Source organism: Lepidochelys kempii, chromosome 2 (assembly GCF_965140285.1).
Source record: "Lepidochelys kempii isolate rLepKem1 chromosome 2, rLepKem1.hap1, whole genome shotgun sequence".
NCBI lineage: Eukaryota > Metazoa > Chordata > Testudines > Cheloniidae > Lepidochelys > Lepidochelys kempii.
The window spans coordinates 238,282,623-238,309,497 of record NC_136381.1 but is presented as its reverse complement, the minus strand read 5'-3'; the positions used below and the strand labels follow the sequence as shown (position 1 = coordinate 238,309,497).

General features: G+C 46.5%; 1 protein-coding gene across 4 annotated transcripts in view; it reads left to right on the top strand.

Moving 5' to 3' along the window:
• The window catches only part of MPP7 (MAGUK p55 scaffold protein 7), a 337,776-nt gene that overhangs the window by 249,596 nt on the left and 61,305 nt on the right, over positions 1–26,875 (top strand). For all 4 annotated transcript variants that reach the window (XR_013635439.1, XM_073334350.2, XM_078851842.1 and 1 more), the window contains 4 exons: positions 3,877–3,962; positions 5,785–5,859; positions 6,485–6,681; positions 7,217–7,281. Coding sequence is in view for 3 of the 4 variants with exons in the window: in XM_073334350.2 (XP_073190451.1) it covers positions 3,877–3,962; positions 5,785–5,859; positions 6,485–6,681; positions 7,217–7,281 (423 nt within the window). In the remaining variant the exon portion in view is untranslated. The remainder of the gene's footprint in view (positions 1–3,876; positions 3,963–5,784; positions 5,860–6,484; positions 6,682–7,216; positions 7,282–26,875) is intronic.

The window sequence follows — 26,875 nt, the reverse complement described above, 5'->3', positions numbered from 1 at the left end:
GCCCACTCCATCTCCACTCCACCCCCTTCTCTGCCCCCAGACCAGCTGTGCCCTCATTCCCTCTCTGCCCCCAGACCAGCTCCACCTCTGTCTACAGTGCCACCCTCAGCTCTGCCTTCAGCCCAAGCTCTGCTGCTCAGGAAGCCTTGGCTGTGCAACAATGGAATGGGGTACAGATACATTCTGTTAATAGTAAGGGGGGGTACAACTGGAGAAGTTTGCGCACCACTATATTAGGTGATGTCTTCAAAGAAGACATTCAAAGATGTCTTCAAAGAAGAGCAGAAGTGGATGGGTTTAATGATAGGAAGATCCTGGGAACTACAGGCCAGTCAGCGTCACCTCAGTCCCTGGAAAAATCATGGAGCAGGTCCTCAAAGAATCAATCCTGAAGCACTTGCATGAGAGGAAAGTGATCAGGAACAGCCAGCATGGATTCACCAAGGGAAGGTCATGCCTGACTAATCTAATCGCCTTTTATGATGAGATTACTGGTTCTGTGGATGAAGGGAAAGCAGTGGATGTATTGTTTCTTGACTTTAGCAAAGCTTTTGACACGGTCTCCCATAGTATTCTTGTCAGCAAGTTAAGGAAGTATGGGCTGGATGAATGCACTATAAGGTGGGTAGAAAGCTGGCTAGATTGTCGGGCTCAACGGGTAGTGATCAATGGCTCCATGTCTAGTTGGCAGCCGGTATCAAGTGGAGTGCCCCAAGGGTTGGTCCTGGGGCCGGTTTTATTCAATATCTTCATAAATGATCTGGAGGATGGTGTGGATTGCACTCTCAGCAAATTTGCGGATGATACTAAACTGGGAGGAGTGGTAGATACGCTGGAGGGGAGGGATAGGATACAGAAGGACCTAGACCAATTGGAAGATTGGGCCAAAAGGAATCTGATGAGGTTCAATAAGGATAAGTGCAGGGTCCTGCACTTAGGACGGAAGAACCCAATGCACAGCTACAGACTAGGGACCGAATGGCTAGGCAGCAGTTCTGCGGAAAAGGACCTAGGGGTGACAGTGGACGAGAAGCTGGATATGAGTCAGCAGTGTGCCCTTGTTGCCAAGAAGGCCAATGGCATTTTGGGATGTATAAGTAGGGGCATAGCGAGCAGATCGAGGGACGTGATCGTTCCCCTCTATTCGACATTGGTGAGGCCTCATCTGGAGTACTGTGTCCAGTTTTGGGCCCCACACTTCAAGAAGGATGTGGATAAATTGGAGAGAGTCCAGCGAAGGGCAACAAAAATGATTAGGGGACTGGAACACATGACTTATGAGGAGAGGCTGAGGGAGCTGGGATTGTTTAGCCTGCAGAAGAGAAGAATGAGGGGGGATTTGATAGCTGCTTTCAACTACCTGAAAGGGGGTTCCAAAGAGGATGGCTCTAGACTGTTCTCAATGGTAGCAGATGACAGAACGAGGAGTAATGGTCTCAAGTTGCAGTGGGGGAGGTTTAGATTGGATATTAGGAAAAACTTTTTCACTAAGAGGGTGGTGAAACACTGGAATGAGTTACCTAGGGAGGTGGTAGAATCTCCTTCCTTAGAGGTTTTTAAGGTCAGGCTTGACAAAGCCCTGGCTGGGATGATTTAACTGGGAATTGGTCCTGCTTTGAGCAGGGGGTTGGACTAGATGACCTTCTGGGGTCCCTTCCAACCCTGATATTCTATGATTCTATACATGGTGTTTTAATTTGGTTATTTAATTAGTTATTCATAATTTTACATATAACATCCTGCATAAACTAATCCTGACAAAAGAAGATATTTATTATGCAGTAAAATTATATATAAATTATATATTGTTCACTTCATGTTAAATATTTGAAGGAAATGAAGTAACTTCAGTGCAGAGAGAGAAGTATTTTCCAGTAATGAAGAGGCATAGTATGCCTCTTCAAGGCTCAGAAGAATTTAATGGACATAGAATTGATTTTGAAACCTAATCTAAATGCATTGATATTTGCTATTGTATTGTGATATTTGCTATATTGTGTATATAAGCGTCTTGTATTTAATTCTGTAAATGGGAGTTTTCCATTGCACTTCGATAGCATGGAAAAATATTTAACTGCCTCACCTGTAGGTGGTAAATGTCACTGGTATCACAAACTCCAACACCTTCAGCTGTTGGATTTACTGCTCCTGAAGCAAGGGGAACGTTGTTCAGGCTTGCCAAAGGAAGGCAGGAGTGCTTTATGAGTGTGGGGGAAGGCAGTCAGAAATTGCAGCAAAATGTGAGTGGTGGTCAGCTTTGCAGTGCTGACTCACTCTCTGGCAATGTGAGGGTGGATAGCTTTTAAGGTGCAAGCCCTGGGTGTTGGAAACCCTTTCTCCATGCAGCAAGCAAGGCAGCAAAGAGGTGCTGGATAAAGGACCAGAACGGGGGAAGGGGACTCTCATGATTGGTATGGCAGGGAACCAACCCCCCTTTCTTATAGCTCACTTTAACCCTCCTATAAGGGTGGGGTGGATGGTACGGTCCAAGCCATGGATTGGCTGGGGAACCTGGATGAAAAATGAAGGGGGGCTGGTGGAAGCCCCAGGTAGCTATTTGCATAAACATGGATTTGCATACACTTTATCTGCCGGGTAGTCCCAGAAATCTGTATAATAAAATTGTGCCCTGATTAAATCCATATCAAGTGTCTCCTATCCTCCTTTCTGGACAAACCTTTTTTTCTCTGCAACACAATTTTTGCTTTCCTTTTACTTGTGTCAGGAAAGTGAATTTTATCTCTCACTTTCTGTCAGTAGTTGTTTAGTGCAGTGGTTTTCAAACTTTTTTTCTGGCGACCCAGTTGAAAAGAAAATTGTTGATGCCCACGACTCAGTGGAGCTGAGTATGAGGGGTTTGGGGTGTGGGAGGGGCTCAGGGCTGAGGAAGAGGGTTGGGATGCGGGAGGGGGCCAGGGCTTGGCTGGGGGTGCAGGCTCTGGGGTGGGGCCGGGGATGAAGGGTTTGGGGTTCAGGAAGGGGCTCCGGGTTTGAGGGGGGGGCTCAGGATTGGGGCAGGCGATTGGGGCGCAGGCTTACCTCCGGTGGCTCCTGGTCAGCGGTGCAGCTGGGGTGCAGATGCAGGCTTCTTGCCTGTCCTGGCACCATAGACCGCACTGTGCCCCAGAAACAGCCAGCAGTAGGTCCAGCTCCTAGGCAGAGGTATGCAAGCGACTCCGCACGGCTCTCACAGGCACCGCCACCCCTCCCCCATTGGCCAGTTCCTAGCCAATGGGAGTGCGGAGCCGGTGCTCGGGGCAGGGGCAATGCGCAGAGCCCTGTGGCTCCTCTGCCTAGGAGCTTGACCTGCTGCTGGCTGCTTCCAGGGTGCAGTGCAGTGTTGGAATAGGTAGGAACTAACCTGCCTTAGCCGGGCAGCACTGCCGACCAGAGCTGCCGCGACCAAGTATCTTACATTCCCATAGTTTGAAAACCCACTGGTTTAGTGTAATGATTTTTGAACTATTTAAAAAGTGTTTGGGTGTTCCAGTCGAAAACCAGACACCTGGTCACCTTACTCTGGGTGGCAAAAGGAAAGCAATATAAGTTGATAGAAAATAAGCATACAACATTTCTGATGTCTGTATCTGAAAGACTGGGAATATTGGAGATACACTGTTAACTTCTAGAGGGAAGGAAGAGAAATGACCAATCTACCAACTCTCTCAAGAGTATTCATGATGATATTGGGTATAGTAGTGTTCACTATATATTCACGTTTCTACAGCACCTGGAGGAAAGATGCGGAGATCAGTGCCTAGCTTAGAAGGGGTAAACTAAAAAAAAAAAAAACATAGAAGGACTTAATGCTGACTGTGCACTTTTTCTATTAAACATAACCATTCAACAACAAAATAAATATTTATCAATGCATAGGTCTTATTCACATTGGTGATGAACTTAGGGAAGTCAATGGGATTCCTGTAGATGATAAAAAACCTGAAGAAATAATACAAATTTTGGTAAGTAATAAACATATTTTAAAACCTGTTTTGAAAAAAATTAAAGTAGTAATTAGTTTTGCTGTTTCAGAGGTGCCTATTTTTAAAAAGTATATCAGTGCTGTTGTTTCCCTGTACGATCATTTGCATCCCTATGTCTTCCTTGATGATGGGTTGTATTTTTTTATATTAATATTTCATTTATGAAGGGTGAATAGATGTTCCAGATAAGCATGTTACAGATCTAAGTAGTTTGTATTATAGGTAGTTATGTGCACTTCAGTCAGAAGTGATACAGGTGGTTGTTAAACTATCGCTATGGAAACATTGATCTGCTGGACTCTAAATTTATAACAATTGATTAGCTATTTATTTTTAATATCTATTATTAATATATTAATCTTTTGTAAAGTATTTATAAATGGAACCTTAATATGAAGTGTTACTTGATGAGTATGAATTGTACAAATGCTGTTGTGCTTTCTCAGCTTGTGCTCCTCTAAACTACACCATTGCTAATAGCCATATAAACTTGTAAGTTTGGAAAAATATCACACAATTCATAACTTAATCTGTTTTCTGAAATATTCTTTTTGAAAAAATGTATTGCTAAGTCTTTCTGTTGTTGAGGTAGTCTTTGCTACTCAAGTACATGTGTGGTTGCCACATTAAATTGATTGGCTTGCTTTAAATGTTTGGCTCAATGGCCAAGATGATTAACTTCAAATGTTCATCTTCCCAATGGTTTTCTATGCCTGCTCTATGGTTTTGTGTTTCCAATCAAAGTGTATTTTCCTGCAAAATTAATATTTGTAAAAAAGCAATCTCCAGAAACGCAATAGCAAAGGAGTGAACAGTTTCCTCCATTTACCTTACTGAAATACAATATAAACATCAGAAGCTAGTTAGAGCCCTTTTCAATGGTAACCGTATTACTGTTTCCAATCCTGATGCTGGTGAAATAAGAACTTGGCTGCTGTTTTGTCAAACAGTAAACTTTTGGATTACAGGCTTGCAGGCAGAAGTATGTCTCACTTAGTAGTGAACAGGCCTGTTTCCATTTTGCTTGAATCGTTAGCTGTCTTTGTTGCATTGTGCTAGTTTTTATGGAATAGTCTGCATGCAATAGTAGCAGAGTCTACAACTAAGTAGCACTTCCGTCAATAGCAAAATGTCAGGCAGGCAGTGGGACTATATTGTGGTTTATAAGTAAAATTCAGCCAGACTCTCACACTTTAAATAGGGCATAGGGAAAGAGGGGTGGATGAGGTGGCTGATAATGGTTAACTTGTCTGAAGACTTACATTTTTTTTCTCTCTAGAACACAGTCTGTTCAAAAATGTTTTCCTTGTTCTGGTCTTTTTAACTTTACAAAAGAATAAGTTCCAAGAAAAACAGTTTTATGCTACAGTTGTGGCACAAACCTGGTTGAATGTTTCTGTAATTTTTTGAATGGTATAATGTTAGTTGGAGTATTCCAAACTTTGCCAGGAGACTTGGGGCTGTACCCGATGTACATAAAAATGAAAAATTGCCTTTGCCCTCATCTTTAATATGGAATGGCAGCCTCTGAAACTGCTGATCCCAGCTTCTCAGCTTTCATCTTTATTGTGAGCAGTGGTACACAGATCAAAATGAAGCATTGCAAACCAGAACCTGTGATCTTCAGAGTTCACAGCTGCATGTTGTGGCATTATAGAACTCCATGGGTCATATATGGGCTGCATTTTGACTATCTCTGCATTAATTTGGTGTCCCTCTTGTTTGCGTTTAGACTCACTGTATTGTTTAAAATTTTGAGAGAGTAATTCTCAATTTGTTTTCTGTTCAAAATATTAATCAGTCTCAGTCTCAAGGAGCAATTACGTTTAAAATTATACCAAGTATCAAAGAGGAAACACCCACAATAGAAGGCAAGGTAAGCCCTACTTAAGATGTTTCATATGACGATTACAGTAACTCTTACACTGCATATAAACATTTTATTAGGATGTGGGCATAGGAAAGACAGACACAGGGCTAGATTTAAGCAGCAGGATGCAACTTTACTAAGTCATCAATGGGGAGGGATGCTATACAGCCCTCCTTCACATACCATTTAACTGGATCCAGTGCAGGGTTAGAGCACTCACACCATATAATGAATGACTTTGGGTAGACTTGACTAGGCCCACCTCTAGAAGTCAGCTCACTTCTGAATCCTCTCTACCTACTACATGTGAGCGGAGCAGGAGAAAGTTCCCAAGGGAGTACCTCAGTCCATGAAAATTGTGCATCTCCACTTCTCCTTACAGTCATGAAGTCCACCAGTGAAATCCCAGGTCTCATTTTCCTCTGGGAGTGGCTGTTTTAATCTTCATGTTCACTGGACACTTCAAGTTACACAGACTACAGCCTTCCTAATGTAGACTTCCACATAAACATTTTACCTCAATAAATTTTTATGACATTGCATAATTTAGGTTAGAGTTCTTTGCAGTAAATGCAAATAAAAAATGGGATAAACCTATGGATTGTCTTAAATAAAACACTCTTCCTTCCAGATATTTATTAAAACCCTATTTGATTATGATCCTACTGAGGATAAAGCAATTCCTTGCAAAGAAGCTGGGCTTTCTTTCAGAAAAGGAGATATCCTTCAGATCATGAGCCAAGATGATGCAACCTGGTGGCAGGCTAGACATGAAGGCGATTCCAATCCCAGAGCAGGCTTGATTCCTTCAAAACATTTCCAGGAGAGGTGAGCTACTGTGGTACATAGTTTCATTTTTCTTTGTATACAAATGCATTTCTTTGCAAAGCCTTTAGGTCAGCATGGTTGTCATACAAGTGCTTGTGGATTGCAAGGTTATGATCAACTCTGAAACCTTGCATTGTGGTAAAACAACTGAACTTGGAATATCCTTGTCCAAATAGTTTGGATTTCCTTCCTTGTCTGGCTGGAATGAATAATGACCGACTGACAGGATAGTGCTGATCCAGTTTGGAAGAAAAGCCATATGGAAAATAGCACTTCAGTATCTGTAGCCACATTGATGTACTATTCAGGAAAAAGAACTGCAGCAGTTTTTGGAGAGCTTACAAAAATTTAAGACACTGGGATTTAATAGCACTTGAATAGATTGTATTATTTTGGGTTAATTTAAAAAAAAATCTTTCAGGATATTTTACAATAGTTTCATGAATCTGAGTTTTTGTTAATCCCAAACTCACACTGAAAACTGAGGAGTTTGTGTCTTTTTCTCTCTCTCTCTTTACCCCCTCCAATTTTTTAGGAGATTTGCATTGAAAAGACCAGAAATACATATGCAGCCACTGAAAATTTCCAACAGAAAATCATGTAAGTCTGTTAACCTGGAACAGAAATCATGCTCTTTGATCTCTAACCTTAGAACATTTGTTTCAGCCCAGTCAAGAGGATGTGCTACTCCAGGGTACAGTAGTTCCTGAATCACATTATTTCAAAAAGAAAAGCATATATATAAATACTGAATTAATTATGATTCGTTCCTACAGTTCAAACTACAATTGCTCTCAACTTGCTGACTTATTAATATATTCAGGGCCCAACCCTTAGACTTTGAATATGTAATGCCTTTAAAAGTCAGTGCGTGTTTTGCTTGTTGAAGTCCAAGAAAAGTTTGTATTTTTATACATGTAAATACTGTGGTCCCCATTCTGTAGCACTTCATCATCACCATGGTGGAATCAATATCAAGCGAGATAAAAGGCCAGATACCCTTATGTCTGTAAATATTGCTTCCTCCCCTCCCGTCCCACCCACAAATGGCACATATATATCTTTTAAAAATAAGGGGACATAGATTCTTTCCAGGCTTCAGTATAAACCAGTGTTCCCAAACTGTGGGTCATGACACCAAATGGGATTGCGTCATCAGCAGATGGGATCGCAGGAATTCCTAACTGCGGAGGACACCATTTTGCTCTGCACAGCATGGCCTTGCATGTGAGGTCACCATGCCTGGATCCTTGATTAAAATGGGGTCATGCTGGAAAAGATTTTGGGAATCCTTAGTTACAAGCATTTCTTACCTTCTTTTTTTTTTTTAAATCATTTTAATAGTCTTGATTTTTAAATACAGTAGTTATACAATATGAAGAAAAATAAGCTCCAAGTAAATCTATACATAGAAATAAATATATTATCTCTGCTGGAATTTACATCAACATCTGTTTAAGTATTCTTATATTTTTCACTTGATCTGTTATTTCTTTCAGTTGTACAGGCTCATAACAAAGTGAGCACAGTATGAGAACTAATCAAGCTAAAATAGACTCTAAATCTTAAATGCAAACATGTTTTTTCTGAGTTTAACTAGAAATATTCAGACTCCAACGCTCAGTGGGTCTACTGTTAAAACTACAACAAAATCAAAGAAGTTGGGGGATATAACAGCAGACAATGGCGTATATCATATATGGTGTCACATTAAGAAAACAAAGTTAAATACATCTAAAGGTTGAATTTGTTCAGTGTTGAGGTTAGAATTTTCCTTAACTCACCCCCTGGCTTTTAGGTTAGATACTTACTGTTATTTAAATAACTTTTGTGTTTTAGTAACCTTTGTTAGTTATAAAATGATATTGACTAAAAATACCCCAATAACATGTCTTGGAGCCCAAAGGCCTAAATTATAGTTGTAAATTGACATAATTTTGAGTCCAGTCTTAGTACTAATTTTAATATGCTGCCACAGAATAACCCGTTCTGTGAGGAACAGCCCCAGCTGGCAACTGATCTACTGTTTTTCTAGGTTCTTGTTAAAGTTGCTCTGCCCCAGTGTTGCTAACTTTTTAGCTCTCAGTTTGTAGCTGCTTGTCTCCAGTTGTTCACAACCTTGTGGCTGAATAGGAGGCTCCTTAAACAAGTGGAACTTGATTATGGTGGCAATAGGGCTTTCCAAGAGGTGCATTGAACACTATAATGAATGTGGCTCCAGTGTGGTTCTCTCTGTGACAGCCTCCTGCCTGGAGGCTTTCATGAGAGAGAGGGTAGACATGAAAAGATGCAGATCCCCTTACCATGTAGACACCAGGTAGGCAGACCACGCTGAATGGGAAATGCCAAGGCTGTGACTTAGAGAAGGCTGCAGTCTAGTGATCATTTCCCATTCTTGTCTTGATCCCTCCTTGTCCTCTTTAGCTCTGCATTTGTAGAGCCCAGATGAGGTTAGTGCTCCCCGCCCTCATTCTTTGCTCATATCTCCTTGAAGCTACAGCACCTCAGGGTCAATCAGTAAGCCTCAATTCCCTTCCTAGAAGGTCTCGTTTGGGCAAAGTGGGCTGCAGCTGCCATCGCCTTGGATGCTGCAATAAGTCCTTGGAAGGTAGTGATGCCTTCATGAGATCATAGGCTGGTGGGATGTCACATACATTTGTCCTTCAGTTCCCCTTTTCCTCAAATCAAGTGCTCCAGGGGCTGTCTATTACTAGCTGCCACCTCCAGTATTCTCAGGATTTATATGGAAGAGGGTGAGTGCTTTTCTGACATGAAAGTCATCCTCTTCCACAAGAGGAAGCATGAGTTTTTGCCATGGAGAGGGCTTCATATCCTTCACAGAAGAGGTTACTAAAGTCCTGGATTTGTCTAGGGAGAATGTTCAGGACCAGAATGCCCCCTCAGTTCAAATTTTAGGAAAAACTTTCCATCTGCTTCCCCTTCCATGAGGACATTTGGGGGTCTTGGCAAAAGTTCAGTGCCCCATTCTCTCTTTCCAAGATTATGCACTGTTTTATCATCTTCCTAAGGACAGCCATGAGACTGAGACATGACTCTCTCCTACACGTGAGCACAGGAGTCACCTCATCATTCTAAAAGTAGGAGGGAAATTAAGCAGTGCAGATTTGAATGGATAGCATGGCGGCAGCGGCAGACATCAGTAAGGCAGGTGACACTTGGAGCAGGAGATGGGCTCAGGAAGTTGCAATCCTGATGAAATTGGCAACACACAATTTGACAACCCTTGTTGCTACCTGTGTGGCCAAGTCACTCTGTCTCCAGACTAGCAAACATTAAGATTCCTTTTGCAGGAGAATGGGAGTTGCACCAGGAAGTGTGCTGGAAAGCCAGTAAATACTGGTGGACACCAACATCAGATCTGTTCATAGCAACCAAGAATATCACAAATCCCAGGTTTTGTATCTGTTACTAAAGGAGGGAGCCATTTTGTTTTTGTTGTAGGTTAGGAGTGGGGGCAGAAGCTCTAATATAGGTCATCCACCTTTTGTTCTGATTCATAGGGTTCTGAGGCAACTCAGATCAGATGGGACAGCTTTGATTGTGCCAAGTTGACCCTGCTGTTCATGATATTGAAAATTACTAATTGGACCAGTCTGAGAAACACCTTCCCCTGACTCTGATCTTCAGCCTTCTGGCTCAGCTCTAGTGTCTCTCATGTTCCCCAGGGACTCCTCACCCTAAATAGAGAAACACTTAAAGGATTGGTTTTTGAAGAGAGATCCCTAATTCACCAGGAAAACTCAGACAGATAGGGTAATGTCCACAAACCTACCATTAAATACAGCTTAGACAAACAGAACCTAACCTAACACTTGGGGAAAGTTCCATTTCTGGTTCAGGGGTAAAAGATGTTTGCCCTCTTCTTCTAGTATAAGAATTTTCCCAGGGAGACTTTGAGTAAGGCACAGCCTATGAAACCCTGGTCCCTAAGTATATTCCATTGTAGATGTGTATACGCTCCACATGCCCAGAGCTGGGGTATTTTGAAAGTGATGTCCACTGGTCCACACATGCACCCTTGTTCACCTCATGCCTCTGACAAGGAGATAAAGGGCAGGGAGGACTGACCACCTCTCCAGTTCCTTCTCATTGCTTCATGGTCCAGATTGGAACCTACAGGGTCCCAAGCATTATTACTTTATCTGTGAGCATATATCTGAAAAATATAGCATATATCTGTAAATGGTTTTAAAAGTTATTTGAGTTTAAAGGTGTATCTGATACTTTTTGTGTTTTATAGTTAGTTAGCCTCCCTGACCTGGAGGGTGCCTCCCACCCTGTACTCTGTTTTGGATACTAGGCTGTGTCCAGAATTATGAGCTTCAAAATTTGTGCTTTCCTGCCCGTGCTCCTTCTCGAGCAGTGACAACCATCAATGCTGCTTTTACTGCCTTGGGGAAGCCCACATTGCAGCAAGGTGCAATATCTGCCATTTGTTCCCTCGTTGTACCCAGGAAGGGCAAGAAGTTTGTCTTAGGAAGCACCTAATGAACAGTGCCATAAAGCCGCAATGATTTCCGGTCCAGGGAATAACTCTCTCTCCCCCCGCCCTCATATTAGCCTTACTCAGCAAAGAGTGTATCTCCTGTTGTGAGATCTGACTTCGGAGTGAGGGAGTCTACCCACAACAGATACCTCATGGGATCTTGACAGGAGAGAAGGGAGTGTTCTCGTAAGTATGAGACTAAATCCTCAACTAAATCCACTTCACAGAAGTTGGATTCAGCCCTGCCTAAACTGAGCCAGTCTTTAAGCTCAGCCCAAGACTAAGTCTCAGGGGTATGACAAGAAAACCCACAAGTCTAGGGCTCTGCCAGCATCAATTCAGAGGCAATGGTGACTTTGGTACCTCCGAAGCACAAACCCCAGGATTTGTAAGTACTGACAGCAATCATCGAGAGCCTCGGCTATTCAAGGTACCAACTTTGTCTTCCAGAGATGTGACACAGACTGTGTCTACTGCATTTCTATTGGTTTGGCAGACAGGACCCCTCATATTCCATTAAGTGCCGAGACCTATGCTCCTCCTGAGGGCATCTTTGCTCTCCCAGAACTGTTGTCTCCTGCTCTACTGGGTCCCTCCCTTTCAAGAAAGGTCCTGACTCCACCATGAGAGCTGACTTTTGGGAGGAATCCATCTGCCTTTCCATCTTCAGGTTATGACTTCCCTCCAGTGACACTGCCATTGGATCCTGACTCAGCTTTCTCTTCTTCAGGAGAGTGAACCATTATTTCCTTCTTCAAGACATGCTTTCCCAGACTGGAGGCCTGGACCAGCTTGGGACCAACCTCTACCTCATCACCTGCCTTGCAGCCTTTGGCACCCCATGCCATGGGGACCTCTGCAACCCCTATTCAATCCATCTTCTTGGCCATACTGGGGCTGTAGGACTCGTAGCCTCCTGAAGAGTCAGTCCAGTCTGCTAAGGAGTTGTCCCATCCCTCCCCTCTGAGAGGGCAACCGGAGCTGATCCAAATGAGGAGGAGGAGTACCCACCAAATCTGGTGGTTCAGCTGGAACCATTGTGGTTGCCATCGTCATCTCCAGATTCCTTTTGAGAAAGTTCAGGATCTTCAATATAAGCTCCTGGACATCCTTCAGTGCCCTTGTTTCAATTGAATAGTGCTCCTTGTTAATGAATCCATCCTGGAACCACCTGGCTTGTCCCAGTTTCCTGTGCCCTTGCTCCTAAGAGGGCAGAGAAACTTTACTATGTCCCAGCCAGAGGAGCAGAATTTCTGTTCACTCATCCTGTCCTTAACTTTTTCATGGTCCAGGCTGCCACAGACAGATCTATGCAGCAGCACCCTCAAACTACCCCAACTGATAAGGAGGGCAAACGTCTCAATTATTGAAAAGGAAGGTCTTCTCTTCCTCTACTCTTCAGTTCAGGATAGCCAATTACCATCCACTAATGGCTAAGTACGATTTCCTGAGCTATTCAAAATGTGCAGACTTTGCTGACAAGCTTCTGCAGTAGGGCACAGCTTGTTTCCAGGCTCTCATAAAAGAAGATAAGATGGTTGCCAGGGCCACTCTTTGATGAATGATAGATGCAGCTAAAATGGCTTCAAGAGTGATAGCTACCGCCATTGTAATGCGCAGGATCCTCCACCTGCCCTGGGCCCTGGGTGCCCGAGAGCAGCCCCTGGCCCATGTCCCTGCCCCTCCACACGCCATGTAGGATAGGCAGAGAGTCCATGTCTCCCCACAGTGGCCTAAGGAACCTGGGTAGCTCTTACCATGGCCTGGCTCTGGCTTCTGGCCCGGCCATGGGGTGGGGCCTCTGGGGGAAGAGGAGAAGCAGGGGGTGGGACCCTGTGGTGACAGGGGGCTAAGGCCCATCTCAGCCCACCACCGGGAAAAGCCCACAGCCCCTGCTGCCACTGCTGCTCCGAGCCTGTCTGAGGTTGCTACACCCATGTTAAAAAGTGGGCGGGCATGGCCACCCTGACCTCCCCCCTGGTTGCAGTGCCCCTGGGGTTTGAGGGGCCCAAATATTCCTTGTGCCCATGGCCCCAATAAAACATAATCTGCCTCATTTGGCCCTGCCATCTGCATCCTCGCACCCTCTTCCTACTTGAGTACTGCTTTTCAGGCACAATGGAATATGCATAGGGACCTCCATCCACAGTGGGATATGCATAGGGACCAACTCTCAAAGAGGAGAAAGTTACTTACCTTATAGTAACTGGAGGTGTGTAGTCCTTATCTGTATTCCACTCCTTCCTCTCTCTTTCAGATCATCTTTTGGTTTGTTGTAGAGAAGGAACTGGAGTGGCAGATGGTCCCCTCTGCTCTTTATCTTCTCGGTTGGAGGAACAACGTGAAAAAGGGCATGTGTGTGAACCTAAAGATTCTGCTTTCAACATTTTCTGGCTCCGGACAGATGGAGCACATGTGTACCTACAGTGGGGTACAGATAGGCACCACACATCTTGAAGAACCTCCAGTTCTTCTTCGAGTGATTGGTCATGTGTATTCCACAATAGGTGTGCGTGCTCGCTACGTGCACCGGTGCTGGAAGTTTTTCCCCAGCAGTACCTGTAGGGGGGGAGCACCTCCGTGACCCCTGGAGTGTGGTGCCTGCCTGGCACGGTATAAGGGGAGCTGCGCACTCCCCCCACCCTCAGTTCCTTCTTGCCACCAGTGAAGGTGCATCTGAATTGCTCTGCTCCAGCTTTGCTGTAGCTCGTCCCCAGAACTGTTTGTTTGTTAAGCATTAGTATACCTGTAGTTAGTTAGCTGTTTAGTTAGTCAGTGAGCCCAGGCCGAAGCATGCCCTGCGCCCAGGGGTTTAAGTCGTGCGGCTCTTGTAGGTGTTCTATGCCAAGTAGTGACCCGCAAGCAGACTGTTTGCACTGCTTGGGAGAAACCCATATCAGTGAAAGGTGCAAGATGTTCAAGTCGTTTAAGCCATGGACCAAAAGAGAAAGGGACATTAGGCTCTGGGCCATCCTGATGGAGTCGGCGCTGACCCCGACCCTGGCACACCACTCCAAATTGGTACCTAGCACCACAGCATCGGTATGCGGCCACCCTCCAGTGCCATCGACTAGTCAGCACTGCTCACTGTCCACGGGGCATGCCAAGAGGGCCAGGAAGACTCTGTCTTTGCAGCGGCACCGAGGGAAGTCTGGGACAGAGGCTAGGCCCATGTCAGGCAGTCCTTGATCCCCAGCGGGCCCCAGACTTCCGACTCATGTTGAGTGGAGTAGCCCAGCCCCCTCAGAACAGGCCTCTCCAGATGTCCGGATGCTGTCCATGCCTGAAGTCCTCCAGGCAGCCCAGGACATTATGCCGCCAATGTCAGCTCCACGCTCCAGAGGCAAGCTGCTGCTGGGATCTCTGCAGTCGCCTCCGGCCCGGTACCGGTCTTGGTCAAGGGATCGTTCCCGACACCGATCACCACCCAGCGATCGCTCGGGGCAGGGTCCAGGTGGATCGCCCTCGACGCCGACCAGACCGGCTGGGTTCCGTCCAGCTGGGACTTGCAGCACCACTCATCCTCAAGGAGCGAATATCGGCGGGACTGCAGCGGGCGTCGCCATCGGTCCTCGGCTCGGAGAGGGTACCACAGTTGAACACGGCATGGTTGTCAACGCCGTTCCTGCTGGGACTCCCGCTCCAAGTCTCCGCCAAGACATGGCAGCCCTGGGCGTCGATTGCCGGCGTTTCGCTGTTGCAGGTCCACCCGTCATAGAATCATAGAATATCAGGGTTGGAAGGGACCTCAGGAGGTCATCTAGTCCAACCCCCTGCTCAAAGCAGGACCAATCTCCAACTAAATCATTCCAGCCAGGGCTTTGTCAAGCCTGACCCTAAAAATATCTAAGGAAGGAGATTCCACCACCTCCCTAGGTAATGCATTCCAGTGTTTCACCATCCTCCTAGTGAAAAAGTTCTTCCTAATATCCAATCTAAACCTCCCCCACTGCAACTTGAGACCATTACTCCTTGTTCTGTCATGAGCTACCACTGAGAACAGTCTAGATCCATCCTCTTTGGACCCCCTTTCAGGTAGTTGAAAGCAGCTATCAGATCCCCCCTCATTCTTCTCTTCCGCAGACTAAACAATCCGAGTTCTTTCATCCTCTCCTCGTAAGTCATGTGTTCCAGTCCCCTAATGATTTTTGTTGCCCTTCGCTGGACTCTTTCCAATTTTTCCACATCCTTCTTGTAGTGTGGGGCCCAAAACTGGACACAGTACTCCAGATGAGGCCTCACCAATGTTGAATAGAAAAAGAACGATCACGTCCCTCGATCTGCTGGCAATGCCCTATTTATAGAGCCCAAAATGCTGTTAGCCTTCTTGACAACAAGGACACACTGTTGACTCATATCCAGCTTCTCGTCCACTGTAACCCCTAGGTCCTTTTCTGCAGAACTGCTGCCTAGCCATTCGGTCCCTAGTCTGTAGTGGTGCATAGGATTCTTCTGTCTTAAGTGCTAAAGGAGTTCGACGTGCGAGGACGTTCGCAGAGCAGCTGTTACTTCCGGTACTGGTCCTCCACATAGAGATCGCAGTCCCGTGGCCATCGTAGATCCCGGCACCACCACTTCTCCCGGTCCAGAGCATCGGCAGATCTTACGCCAGCCCAGTCTCCATTCGTAGCCATCCTTTGATGGGCCAGGCCAGCCAATCCAAACAGCCGGCCCCGCCGACGCTGCAGCAGGTGCAGTGGCACCAAGCGTCATGGCCGGCCCAATGGTACCAGTGGGCACCGTGGCCTCCGGCGCAGCCCCCAGTGGGAGCTTCGGAGCCACCGTCGGCCTTCCTCTCCAGACCCCTGAGAAAGGAGGTGGTTGGACATGCATCCTTGGCACCGTGCCTGGAGTCCGACCAGGTGGCGGACCCTACGGTGCCGGCGGACACCCAGAGCACCGCACCGGCCTCTTCGCCTTGCCTGGAGGAGGCGATTGCCGTCCCTCCCCCCTCTGTCCTGCAGGAGGACTTCAGGGCCCACCAAGAACTCTTAGAGAGGGTGGCACCAAGTCTCCACCCCCAGGCAGAGGATATGGAGGAGCCTTCAGACTCCCTGTTTAATGTGTTGTCCCCATCGGCACTGAGTAGAGTGGCCTCGCCTCTCCATGAAGGCGTGGCTAAGATTTCAAATGCCCTGTGGCAAACACCGGCCTCGTTGGCCCCCACCTCTAAAAAGGTGGAATGCAAGTAATTTTTACCAGCTAAGGCACATGAGTACTTCTATACCCACCTGGCGCCCAACTCCCTGGTGGTTGAGTCTGTCAACCACAGGGAATGGCAGGGTCAGCCAGCCCCGACCCCAAAGAACAAAGACTCTCGGAGACTGGACTCTTTCGGAAGGAAAGTTTATTCATCTTCAAGCTTCCAGTTAAGAGTGGCAAACCATCAGGCTCTCCTGGGCTGGTATAAATTCAATCTGTGGGGCTCCCTGCCCAAGTTTGAGAACTCCCTCCAGGAGCGCGATAGGAAGGAGTTCAAGGCGCTAGTGGAGGAAGGGGCAGAGGCCGCTAGGGCATCCCTGCAGGCAGCCTCGGATGCTGCAGACACGTCCGCATGATCAGTGGCCTCCACAGTGTCCTTGAGGTGGGCGTCTTGGCTCCTGATCCCTGGGCTGTCCAGCGAGGCACAGTCTTCCATGCAGGATCTCCCATTTGACGGGAAAGGTCTGTTTGCAGAGGAAACAGATACAAGGCTGCATAGCATGAAAGACTCCCGCACGACCCTCCAGACTCTGGGCCTCTATGTCCTGGCTCCGGCAAAACCTAAGTTCAAGCCGCAGCAGACTCCCGCCCAGGCCGCCCTTCCGAAGTACGAGGCCGCCCTTAAGAAGCAGCAGGACTATAAAAGACTCCGTCAGAGGCAGTCTCAGCCTGTCACCCAGTCTGTGTCCTCCAAGGGCAAGCAGGTAGGGAAAAGGCATTTTTGACGGGACGCTCGGGGCACCCCACAAGTCCTCATCAGGGACCACCCCCAATAAAGCTTCCCTTCTCCAGCCGGTTGGGTGCTTTCCTCCCGGAACAGTCGCAGCTAACCTCAGACCGATGGGTCCTCAACACCATCTCCCGGGGTTACATCCTCCAGTTTACTTCCTCCCCGCCCAACCAGCCCTCGCACGAAGCTCTGCTCGAGTAGGAGGTGGGGCAGCTCCTAGGTTTAGGAGCGATAGAGGCGGTGCCCGAGGAGTTCATGGGCAAGGGGTATTACTCCCATTATTTCCTTATCCCGAAGGCCAAAGGGGGGGCTCAGGGCTATCCTGGACCTCTGAGGTCTGAACCAGTACATGATGAAGCTCTAGTTCCGCACGGTCTCCCTAGCTTCCATCATCCCCTTCCTGGATCCCGGGGACTGGTACGCTGCCCTCGAGGGGCACAGGCGTTTCCTCCATTTCATGGTGGGACAGAATCATTACCAATTCACGGTCTTCCCGTTTGGTCTGTCCACTGTACCCAGGGTGTTTACAGAATACATGTTGGTGGTAGCAGCCTACCTCAGACGGCAGGGCGTCCAGATATTTCCCTATCTGGATGATTGGTTTGTCAAGAGCACTTCCTGGTCACAGGTGAGGGATCACGTGGTGCTCCTCCTGTCCATGTGCACTGCCTTGGGCCTGTTGGTAAACAACATCTAGTCCACATTAGTCCCAGTCCAACGCATAGAGTTTTTGGGGTGCTCCTGGATGCAGTGTTGGCCAGGGCCTCTCTCCCGCCAGACAGATTCGAGACCCTGAAAGGTCTCATCAACTCAGTCACAAGGTTCCTGGTGACAGCAGCCAGGGTTTGCCTACAACTCTTGGGTCACATGTCAACGTGCACATACATGGTCCATTACGCCAGACTCAGGATGAGGCCCCTCCAGCTCTGGTTGGCCTAGAAGTTTTCTCCCAGGCCACAGACAGAACGGACAAGTCCTCACCGTGCCGGACTCTGTGATCACCTCACCTCCGCCCCAAACAACATGCTCCAAGGGATCCCATTAAGGGACAGGGCCCCGTCGTTGGAGCTGGTGTCCAATGCTTTGGACCTGGGTTGGGGGGCCCATGTGGGGAACTTTCAGGCCAAGGCTTGTGGTTGGCTCAAGACCTGACCTTACATATAAATGTCAAGGAGCTCAGGGTAGTGCGGCTGGCGTGTATGGCCTTCAACTCACACCTGGAGGGCAAGTAGTCAGGGTCCTCATGGAGAACACTGCCCCAATGTTCTATATCAACAGGCAAGGCGAGGCCCGATCCTCTGCTGTGAAGCCCTCAGGCTGTGGGACTTCTGTATAGCCCACGACATCCACCCGAAGGCTTCCACCTACCGGGCGCCCAGAATCAGACAGTGGATCGCTTAAGCAGGGATTTTGCTTCGCAACACAAGTGGTCCCTCCACCCAGAAGTGGCCTACCAGCTCTTCAGAAGGTGGGGAACTCCCCAGATGGACCTCTTCGCAACTCGGCAGAACCAGCGAGGGCATGGGGAAGGGCGCTGTCTCTGATGCCTTTCTCCTGTCCTGGTCAGGCCGGCTTCTCTACACCTTTTCCCCATTCCCTCTAATGAGCAGGGTCCTGGAAAAGATAAAGACCGGGTCCTCCTGATTGCCCCAGCGTGGCCCAGGCAGCATTGGTACAGGACCCTCAGGGGCCTGGCATTAGCTCCGCCATGGCCATTGCCGCTCCACCCAGACTTGCTCTCTCAGGACCAGGGCCGCCTCCTCCACCCCAACCTGGCGGCTCTTCATCTCATGGCGTGGCTGCTCAGTGGTTAGGTGGAGAGGAAAGGACGTGCTCAGAGCAGGTTCAGCGCGTCCTCCTCAAAAGTAGATGGCCCTCCACTCGCCGCACTTATTTGGTGAAGTGGTCCCGGTTTTCTAGGTGGGTGGCAGACCAGAGTGTCTCCCCGGTGACCGCCCCGATCCAGCTTATCCTTGATTACCTCCTCCACCTGAGGGCCCAGGGCCTGGCACCCTCGTCAGTCAAGGTGCACTTGGCAGCCATATTGGCCTTCCATCTGCCGGTGCAAGGGCACACGGTATTTTCCCATGCTATAACTGGCTGGGTCCTTAAGGGTTTGGACCGTCTTTTTCCTTATTCTAGACCCCCGGTCCCACAGTGGGTCCTAAACCTGGTGTTGGCTCATCTCACAGGGCCCCCGTTTGAACCACTGGCCACGTGTTCCTGGTCTCACCTCTCGTGGAAGGTGGCCTTCCTGGTTGCAATCATGTCAGCCAGGCGAGTCTCCGAGCTCAGGGCCACTATACACGGTCTTTCATAAAGACAAGGTCCAGCTACACCCACACCCCGCGTTCCTCCTGAAGGTGGCCTCTACCTACCACATGGGTCAGGACATTTTTCTATTGGTCCTCTGCCCCAGGCCTCATGCGTCCAGTGAGGAGCTCCATCTCCACGCTCTCGATGTGCAGCAGGCTCTGGCTTTCTACCTTGAGTGGACCAAGCCATTCAGAAAGTTCTCACAACTGTTCATCGCCTCGGCTGAGCGCATGAGGGCCAGCCGATTTCCACTTAGTGGCTTTCCAATAGGATCACTTCGTGCATCCGTTCCTATTATGAGCTGGCGGGTGTCCCCCTGCAACCCATTGCAAGGGCACACCCGACTCTGGCGCAGGCCTCGTCGGCTGCCTTCGTGGCACACGTCCCCATCCAAAACATTTGTAGGGCCACCACGTAGTCTTCGGTTCACATGTTCACCTCGCACTATGCAATCGTCCCCCAAACTAGGGATGATGCCGGGTTCGGCAGGGCTGTCCTCCGTCCTGGGAACTTGTGAACGCCTACCCACCTCCAACAGATATAGCTTGGAAACACCTATTGTGGAATACACATGAGCAATCACTCGAAGAAGAAAAGACAGTTACCTTTTCCATAAGTGATGTTCTTCAAGATGTGTTGCTCATGTTTATTCCACCTCTCACCCTCCTTCCCCTCTGTCAGAGTTGTCTGGCAAGTAGGAACTGAGGGTGGGGGGAACGCGCAGCTCTCCTTATACCGCGCCAGGCAGGCGCCACTCCAGAGGTCATGTAGGTGCACCCTCCTACGGGTACTGCTAGGGGAAATACTTCTGGCACTGGTGCACATGGCGAGCATGCACACCTATTGTGGAATAGACATGAGCAACACATCTCGAAGAACACCAGTTATGGAAAAGATAACTGTCTTTTACTGAAACTGACTCTCATACCTGAATTATAGTCATTAACTTTCATCCCTGAAGTTTCCATCCAACTTCCCTCCTTTTGTTAATAAAGAGCCTTTATGGTATTCCTTAGAACAGAGCTGTAAAATTCTGCCTGCCTTGAGCACAGGACTTTCAAAGACCCCAAGTCAGAGGATAAGGCCTCTCATTCTGTCTAGTGAAATTGGTATGCACTTGCATTTAGGAAGCATACACTGCCAAAGGGCATCTCTCTCAGTGTAAATGCCCAATCCCTTTGGGAAATGCTCTTATTGTAGACTGAAAAAGAAGCTGCCTTAGTGGGCAAGTTCTGCAACAGTGACGTGATAGCTGGTCTACATTATAGAATTAATGTCAGTGTTTCAATGGACACTCTTTTTCACTATAAAGAAAACGAGTACTTGTGACACCTTAGAGACTAACCAATTTATTTGAGCATGAGCTTTCGTGAGCTACAGCTCACTTCATCGGATGCATACCGTGGAAACTGCAGCAGACTTTATATACACACAGAGATCATGAAACAATACCTCCTCCCACCCCACTGTCCTGCTGGTAATAGCTTATCTAAAGTGATCATCAAGTTGGGCCATTTCCAGCACAAATCCGGGTTTTCTCAACCTCTGCCCCCCCCCCCACACAAACTCACTCTCCTGCTGGTAATAACCCATCCAAAGTGACAACTCTCTTCACAATGTGTATGATAAACAAGGTGGGCCATTTCCTGCACAAATCCAGGTTCTCTCACCCCCCTCCAAAAACCACACACACAAGCTCACTCTCCTGCTGGTAATAGCTTATCCAAAGTGACCACTCTCCCTACAATGTGCATGATAATCAAGGTGGGCCATTTCCAGCACAAATCCAGGTTTTCTCACACCCCCACCCCCATACACACACAAACTCACTCTCCTGCTGGTAATAGCTCATCCAAAGTGACCACTCTCCCTACAATGTGCATGGTAATCCAGGTGAGCCATTTCCAGCACAAATCCAGGCTTTCTCACCCCTCCGCCCCCCTTTTTTTCCCGGGGACACACACACACACACACACACAAACTCACTCTCCTGCTGGCAATAGCTCATCCAAACTGACCACTCTCCAAGTTTAAATCCAAGTTTAACCAGAACGTCTGGGGGGGAGGGGTAGGAAAAAACAAGGGGAAATAGGCTACCTTGCATAATGACTTAGCCACTCCCAGTCTCTATTTAAGCCTAAATTAATAGTATCCAATTTGCAAATGAATTCCAATTCAGCAGTTTCTCGCTGGAGTCTGGATTTGAAGTTTTTTTGTTTTAAGATAGCGACCTTCATGTCTGTGATTGCGTGACCAGAGAGATTGAAGTGTTCTCCGACTGGTTTATGAATGTTATAATTCTTGACATCTGATTTGTGTCCATTTATTCATTTACGTAGAGACTGTCCAGTTTGACCAATATAAATGGCAGAGGGGCATTGCTGGCACATGATGCCATATATCACATTGGTGGATGTGCAGGTGAACGAGCCTCTGATAGTGTGGCTGATGTTATTCGGCCTTGTGATGGTGTCCCCTGAATAGATATGTGGGCACAGTTGGCAACGGGCTTTGTTGCAAGGATAGGTTCCTGGGTTAGTGGTTCTGTTGTGTGGTATGTGGTTGTTGGTGAGTATTTGCTTCAGGTTGCGGGGTTGTCTGTAGTCAAGGACTGGCCTGTCTCCCAAGATTTGTGAGAGTGTTGGGTCGTCCTTCAGGATAGGTGTAGATCCTTAATAATGCGTTGGAGGGATTTTAGTTGGGGGCTGAAGGTGACGGCTAGTGACGTTCTGTTATTTTCTTTGTTAGGCGTGTCCTGTAGTAGGTGACTTCTGGGAACTCTTCTGGCTCTATCAATCTGTTTCTTCACTTCCGCAGGTGGGTATTGTAGTTGTAAGAAAGCTTGAAAGAGATCTTGTAGGTGTTTGTCTCTGTCTGAGGGGTTGGAGCAAATGCGGTTCTATCGCAGAGCTTGGCTGTAGACGATGGATCGTGTGGTGTGGTCAGGGTGAAAGCTGGAGGCATGTAGGTAGGAATAGCGGTCAGTAGGTTTCCGGTATAGAGTGGTGTTTATGTGACCATTGTTTATTAGCACTGTAGTGTCCAGGAAGTGGATCTCTTGTGTGGACTGGACCAGGTTGAGGTTGATGGTGGGATGGAAGTTGTTGAAATCATGATGGAATTCCTCAAGGGCTTCTTTTCCATGGGTCCAGATGATGAAGATGTCATCAATATAGCACAAGTAGAGTAGGGGCTTTAGGGGACGAGAGCTGAGGAAGCGTTGTTCTAAATCAGCCATAAAAATGTTGGCATACTGTGGGGCCATTCGGGTACCCATAGCAGTGCCGCTGATCTGAAGGTATACATTGTCCCCAAATGTAAAATAGTTATGGGTAAGGACAAAGTCACAAAGTTCAGCCACCAGGTTAGCTGTGACATTATCGGGGATAGTGTTCTTGACGGCTTGTGTTTGAGATGGTGTCCCCTAGATCCTCTTTTCAGTGGCCACACCTGGGTCTCTTATGATGCATTGGAAACTATATCCTAGTTCCAGTTATTGTCGGGGGGGGGGGGGGGGGAGAGAAGGTGAGCATTTCTAGCAAGTCACAGGATTTTGGGATCGTATGTAATTCACTTTCTGTGAATGGAGACCACCATTCTGAAAGCCTCACTTAGGATGCACATTTCACTGTACTGTGCAGATCCTTTGTTTTGTTAGTGTTTGAAACTATAGAGGCTTCACATGAGAGCGTGTTGGGCTTCATTAAGCACAAATTGCCTGCCAACATACTTCTAGGGGCTGGAGCTACCTAAAGCATATCCTAAAGAAGCAATGTCTTAGTCCCAGACTGGGGTCTCCTTCACGGAAATATTTTACAAGGAGAGATCAAAATTTGTAAGTGGCTTCCTCAGAGTGTATGTAGGACAGTAGTATTTGCTTGTATTGCATCCATAATATCAACTATATGGCAAAACTCTTTAAGTACAATTAACAATGTTATGCATTTAATAATATGGATTCATAATACAGGCATCCTTAAGATGTATTGTGTACAGCTAATCAAATTTTTAATATTTCAATTCTAAGCTTAATGTCTGTCAATCAGGGATTGTATAGTGATAAGTACATGTATCTTCTAGTCAGGGCTGGCTCTAGGCACCAGCTAAGGAAGCTGGTGCCTGGGGCAGCGCTGCTGAAGGGGCAGCACTCCAGCAGCCGCCCCGGCTGCAATTCGGCAGCAGCTCCCTCCGATGTTCCTGTTCTCTCCGCCGGCGGCGTATTTGGCAGGTTTTTTTTTTTTTTTTGCTGCTTGAGGCAGCAAAAATCGTAGAGCCAGCCCTGCTTCTAGTGATGCAAAGGAATAGAGTAAATGGCTTTTGGAAAGTTCCTGTTGGCCCGTATGATTTTGATTCTCCATGTTTACAGCATAACAAAGCATGTTGTGAATGTATATTCACTCTGTGACGCATATGTATGTCATATCCATGAGCCTAAATGAGTTGGCTTATTCAGTAAAACTGGGGTTTTTGTTCTGTTGCAGAAATGTATAAACATCTATTTTCTACAAAAATCATTCTGCTTTCAGAAACTTTACAATAAAAATTTCAATTTGTATTTATAGGTAAATTTGTCCGCCCCCCCCAAATAAATCTTGGTATAAATTATCAAAATAATGTGTTCATAATGCCAATGATAAGAGAATTTAGGAATAGTGCAGCAAACTGGTAGCAGTCTAATGTATGCACTGCTAGGGATAGTCAACTGCTTGTTATGTTAATGTTTACATTACTTGGAAATAAGTAAAAGTAAATCCTCTAGCATTGTAGGAGGGAAGAAAATCCCTTCCACGCACTTCCTTCCCTCTTCCTTGAAGAAAATCATTCTCACATGACATTGGTGTACGTGAAAATATCTCACACATGACTTTGGAGGAGTTTGCAAAACCACATGCTAATTACAGTGGCTTATTCTTATTAGCAACCCCTTGGTTGCCAGCAAAAAGTTGCCATTATCCGGCAGTTGCTAATAAGCAGAAGATATCGTTTCTAAGGCTGCCACCAGGGAAGGAAGCGCTGGCTGTGCCCTCTCTGGCTACAGCCTTGAAAACTGCCTGTGGGCAGGGCAGCAGTGGGGAGGAGGGATGTAGCCCGGATGCTGGGGCTTTCCACAGAAGTTGGGGCACTGGGAGCAAATGGGCTGCAGCATACCTCTCCCTGCGATCTCTGGGGGTTGGGGTACAGCACATCCCAGTGCTTCCTTCTGTGGGTGCAGCCCCCTGCAGGGCACAACCATGAGAGTTCAGGGAGAGGTTCTGTGCAGCTCTCGCATCTAGGCTGCAAACCCTCTCCCTGCTACTGCTCTGCCACAGGCTCCCTTCCTAGTCTGCAGCTCCATAACTCCTGTGTGGTCCCTGTACACAGGCAGGTCTGTGGGGTCCAAACACAGAATGAAGCACTGGTACGGGCTGAGCAATGGCCACAGGCAGGTTTGTGGGGTTGCAGCTGGGAAAGGCCTGTCCCTGCACTTCCTTTCATGGCTGCAGCCTTGCACACCTGTCTGCAGCTAGGGTCTTTCTTCCAAAAAATGTTAATAAGTGGTATGCCATTGCCAATATTCTAGTCTTGTTAACATTAAAGTCAATGGGATGGGATTAGTTGCCGGAAAATGTTGCTATTAACTGGAAGATTGTTAATATCCAGGTTGCTGTTAAACGGTGTCTAATGTACTTTGGAAAGTGGGAGAAAATCATAGAGTCCCCTTGGAAAATTGGAGGGTAGGTAGTGTTGGGGTGACTGTGTATAAGTAATGCGATGGAAGAATTGGCAACACAAATGGAAGAGACATTGGATGAAGATAAGGATAATGTGTTGTAGAGTTGGAAGAAGAGAGAGAAATTAGGGATGGGGAAGCAGGGAGGAAAAGTAGGAAAGTGACTTTGAGATGGAGCATGGAGAAAGGGGTGAAAGCTAGAACACGGGAGGATGGGAGAAACAGCTTATGGCCAATGGAGGAGAACACAGTAAACGGGCTGGCAGATAGAAAATAGAGCAGCGGCAGTAGTACCTGTACTGTTGTTAAGGGTGTGTTACAGAGTTCAACGTTAGCAGGATCTTTCGCCTTTATTTTGTAAAAATTTCTTTGAAATGACAAAAAACCAAACATAAAATATATAAACTTTGAGCACTATTTGGATTTTTCAAAATGGTTTGACGAAATGCAATTTTTACCCAAAACTTAAACAATGTCCTCTGCAGTGTTAAAGCAGAATAGGTTCCTAAATATATGGAATGTGTGAAATCCACTGCGCTGATTTGTTGATGTAATTGGTGTGAAAGCTCACAGAGGTCACTCTTTAAGGTTTTGTGTTAGAGTGCAGATTTGATGAAGCTGAGGTACTGTGTTGTTTCTGGATATCTGTTGGCAACGGGCCTGTAAGCCTTCTGGGATGTTGGATGTTGTTATTGGTGGAGTTGTAGACATATGAAAGTGGAGGAATGCACTATTATTTCCATTCTTTTAAGGTGCTGGAATATATCCTGCCACAACCTTAACTGCCTTTCAACATAACTTTTGTTGCTAATTAATACTGCAAAAAGGTTAGACTGATGAGAAAACTGTACCTTGTTTTACAGTTCACCTTGTAGATAAAGCAGTTATCACCTAATCTTTTAGAAATGAATAATCACAAAATTATTTCGTTTCTGTGCCCAACTATACCAGCTAAAACATAACCTTCGTTCAGCATAAACATTAAATTTGCCTTAATAGTTCACACTGTGTTCGTTCTTACACTCCAGTGTGTGTGGTCTGTGGTATGAAGAAATAATTCATCATTCACAGGGTATATTTTACACTAGCTGTAGTCCATAACATGTATTAACTAAAGGGAAAAATATATGCAAGGTAGAAAGAGATGTTCAAACATGTCTGTGCTTGAAAAAAAATTCATTCTGTCTTTTGAGGCTAAATGCAGATACTTACTATGAGCAAAGTCATTATTATATAGTCTTTCTTAGGCTTAAAAACATATCTCACTTTAAATTTTGATTTAACCATATATGATTGGCACCACATGAGGAAGAGGAAATATTTAACTGCAGCCAAATGGTGTTCATTCAAACAAGATGTAACTGAGTTTGTCCAAAGATGAATGTCTTTTGAATTAAAGACCACATTCTGCCAACAAAACAGTTAAAACCTAGTAAAAGAATAAGTGCATTGTACATGGTACCGTTTTATTTGAGGGACAAACATTTAGGAGAAATATATAATAGGACTTTACAGTTTATTACAAAAAGACTCTTCAAGTTTGAGACTTGAATCAGTCTCAGCATCTGCATGTTTAGATACTATAACTCCCTGTGCACATGAAGCTAATTCAGAAACAAAGATAGTTTTAATGTCACATATTACTGTCAACTCAGCATACTAACATCTTTGTTCACACAGATAATTTTTGCAGTTATAGTATCTTCCATCTTAGGATCTCATAGTGCTT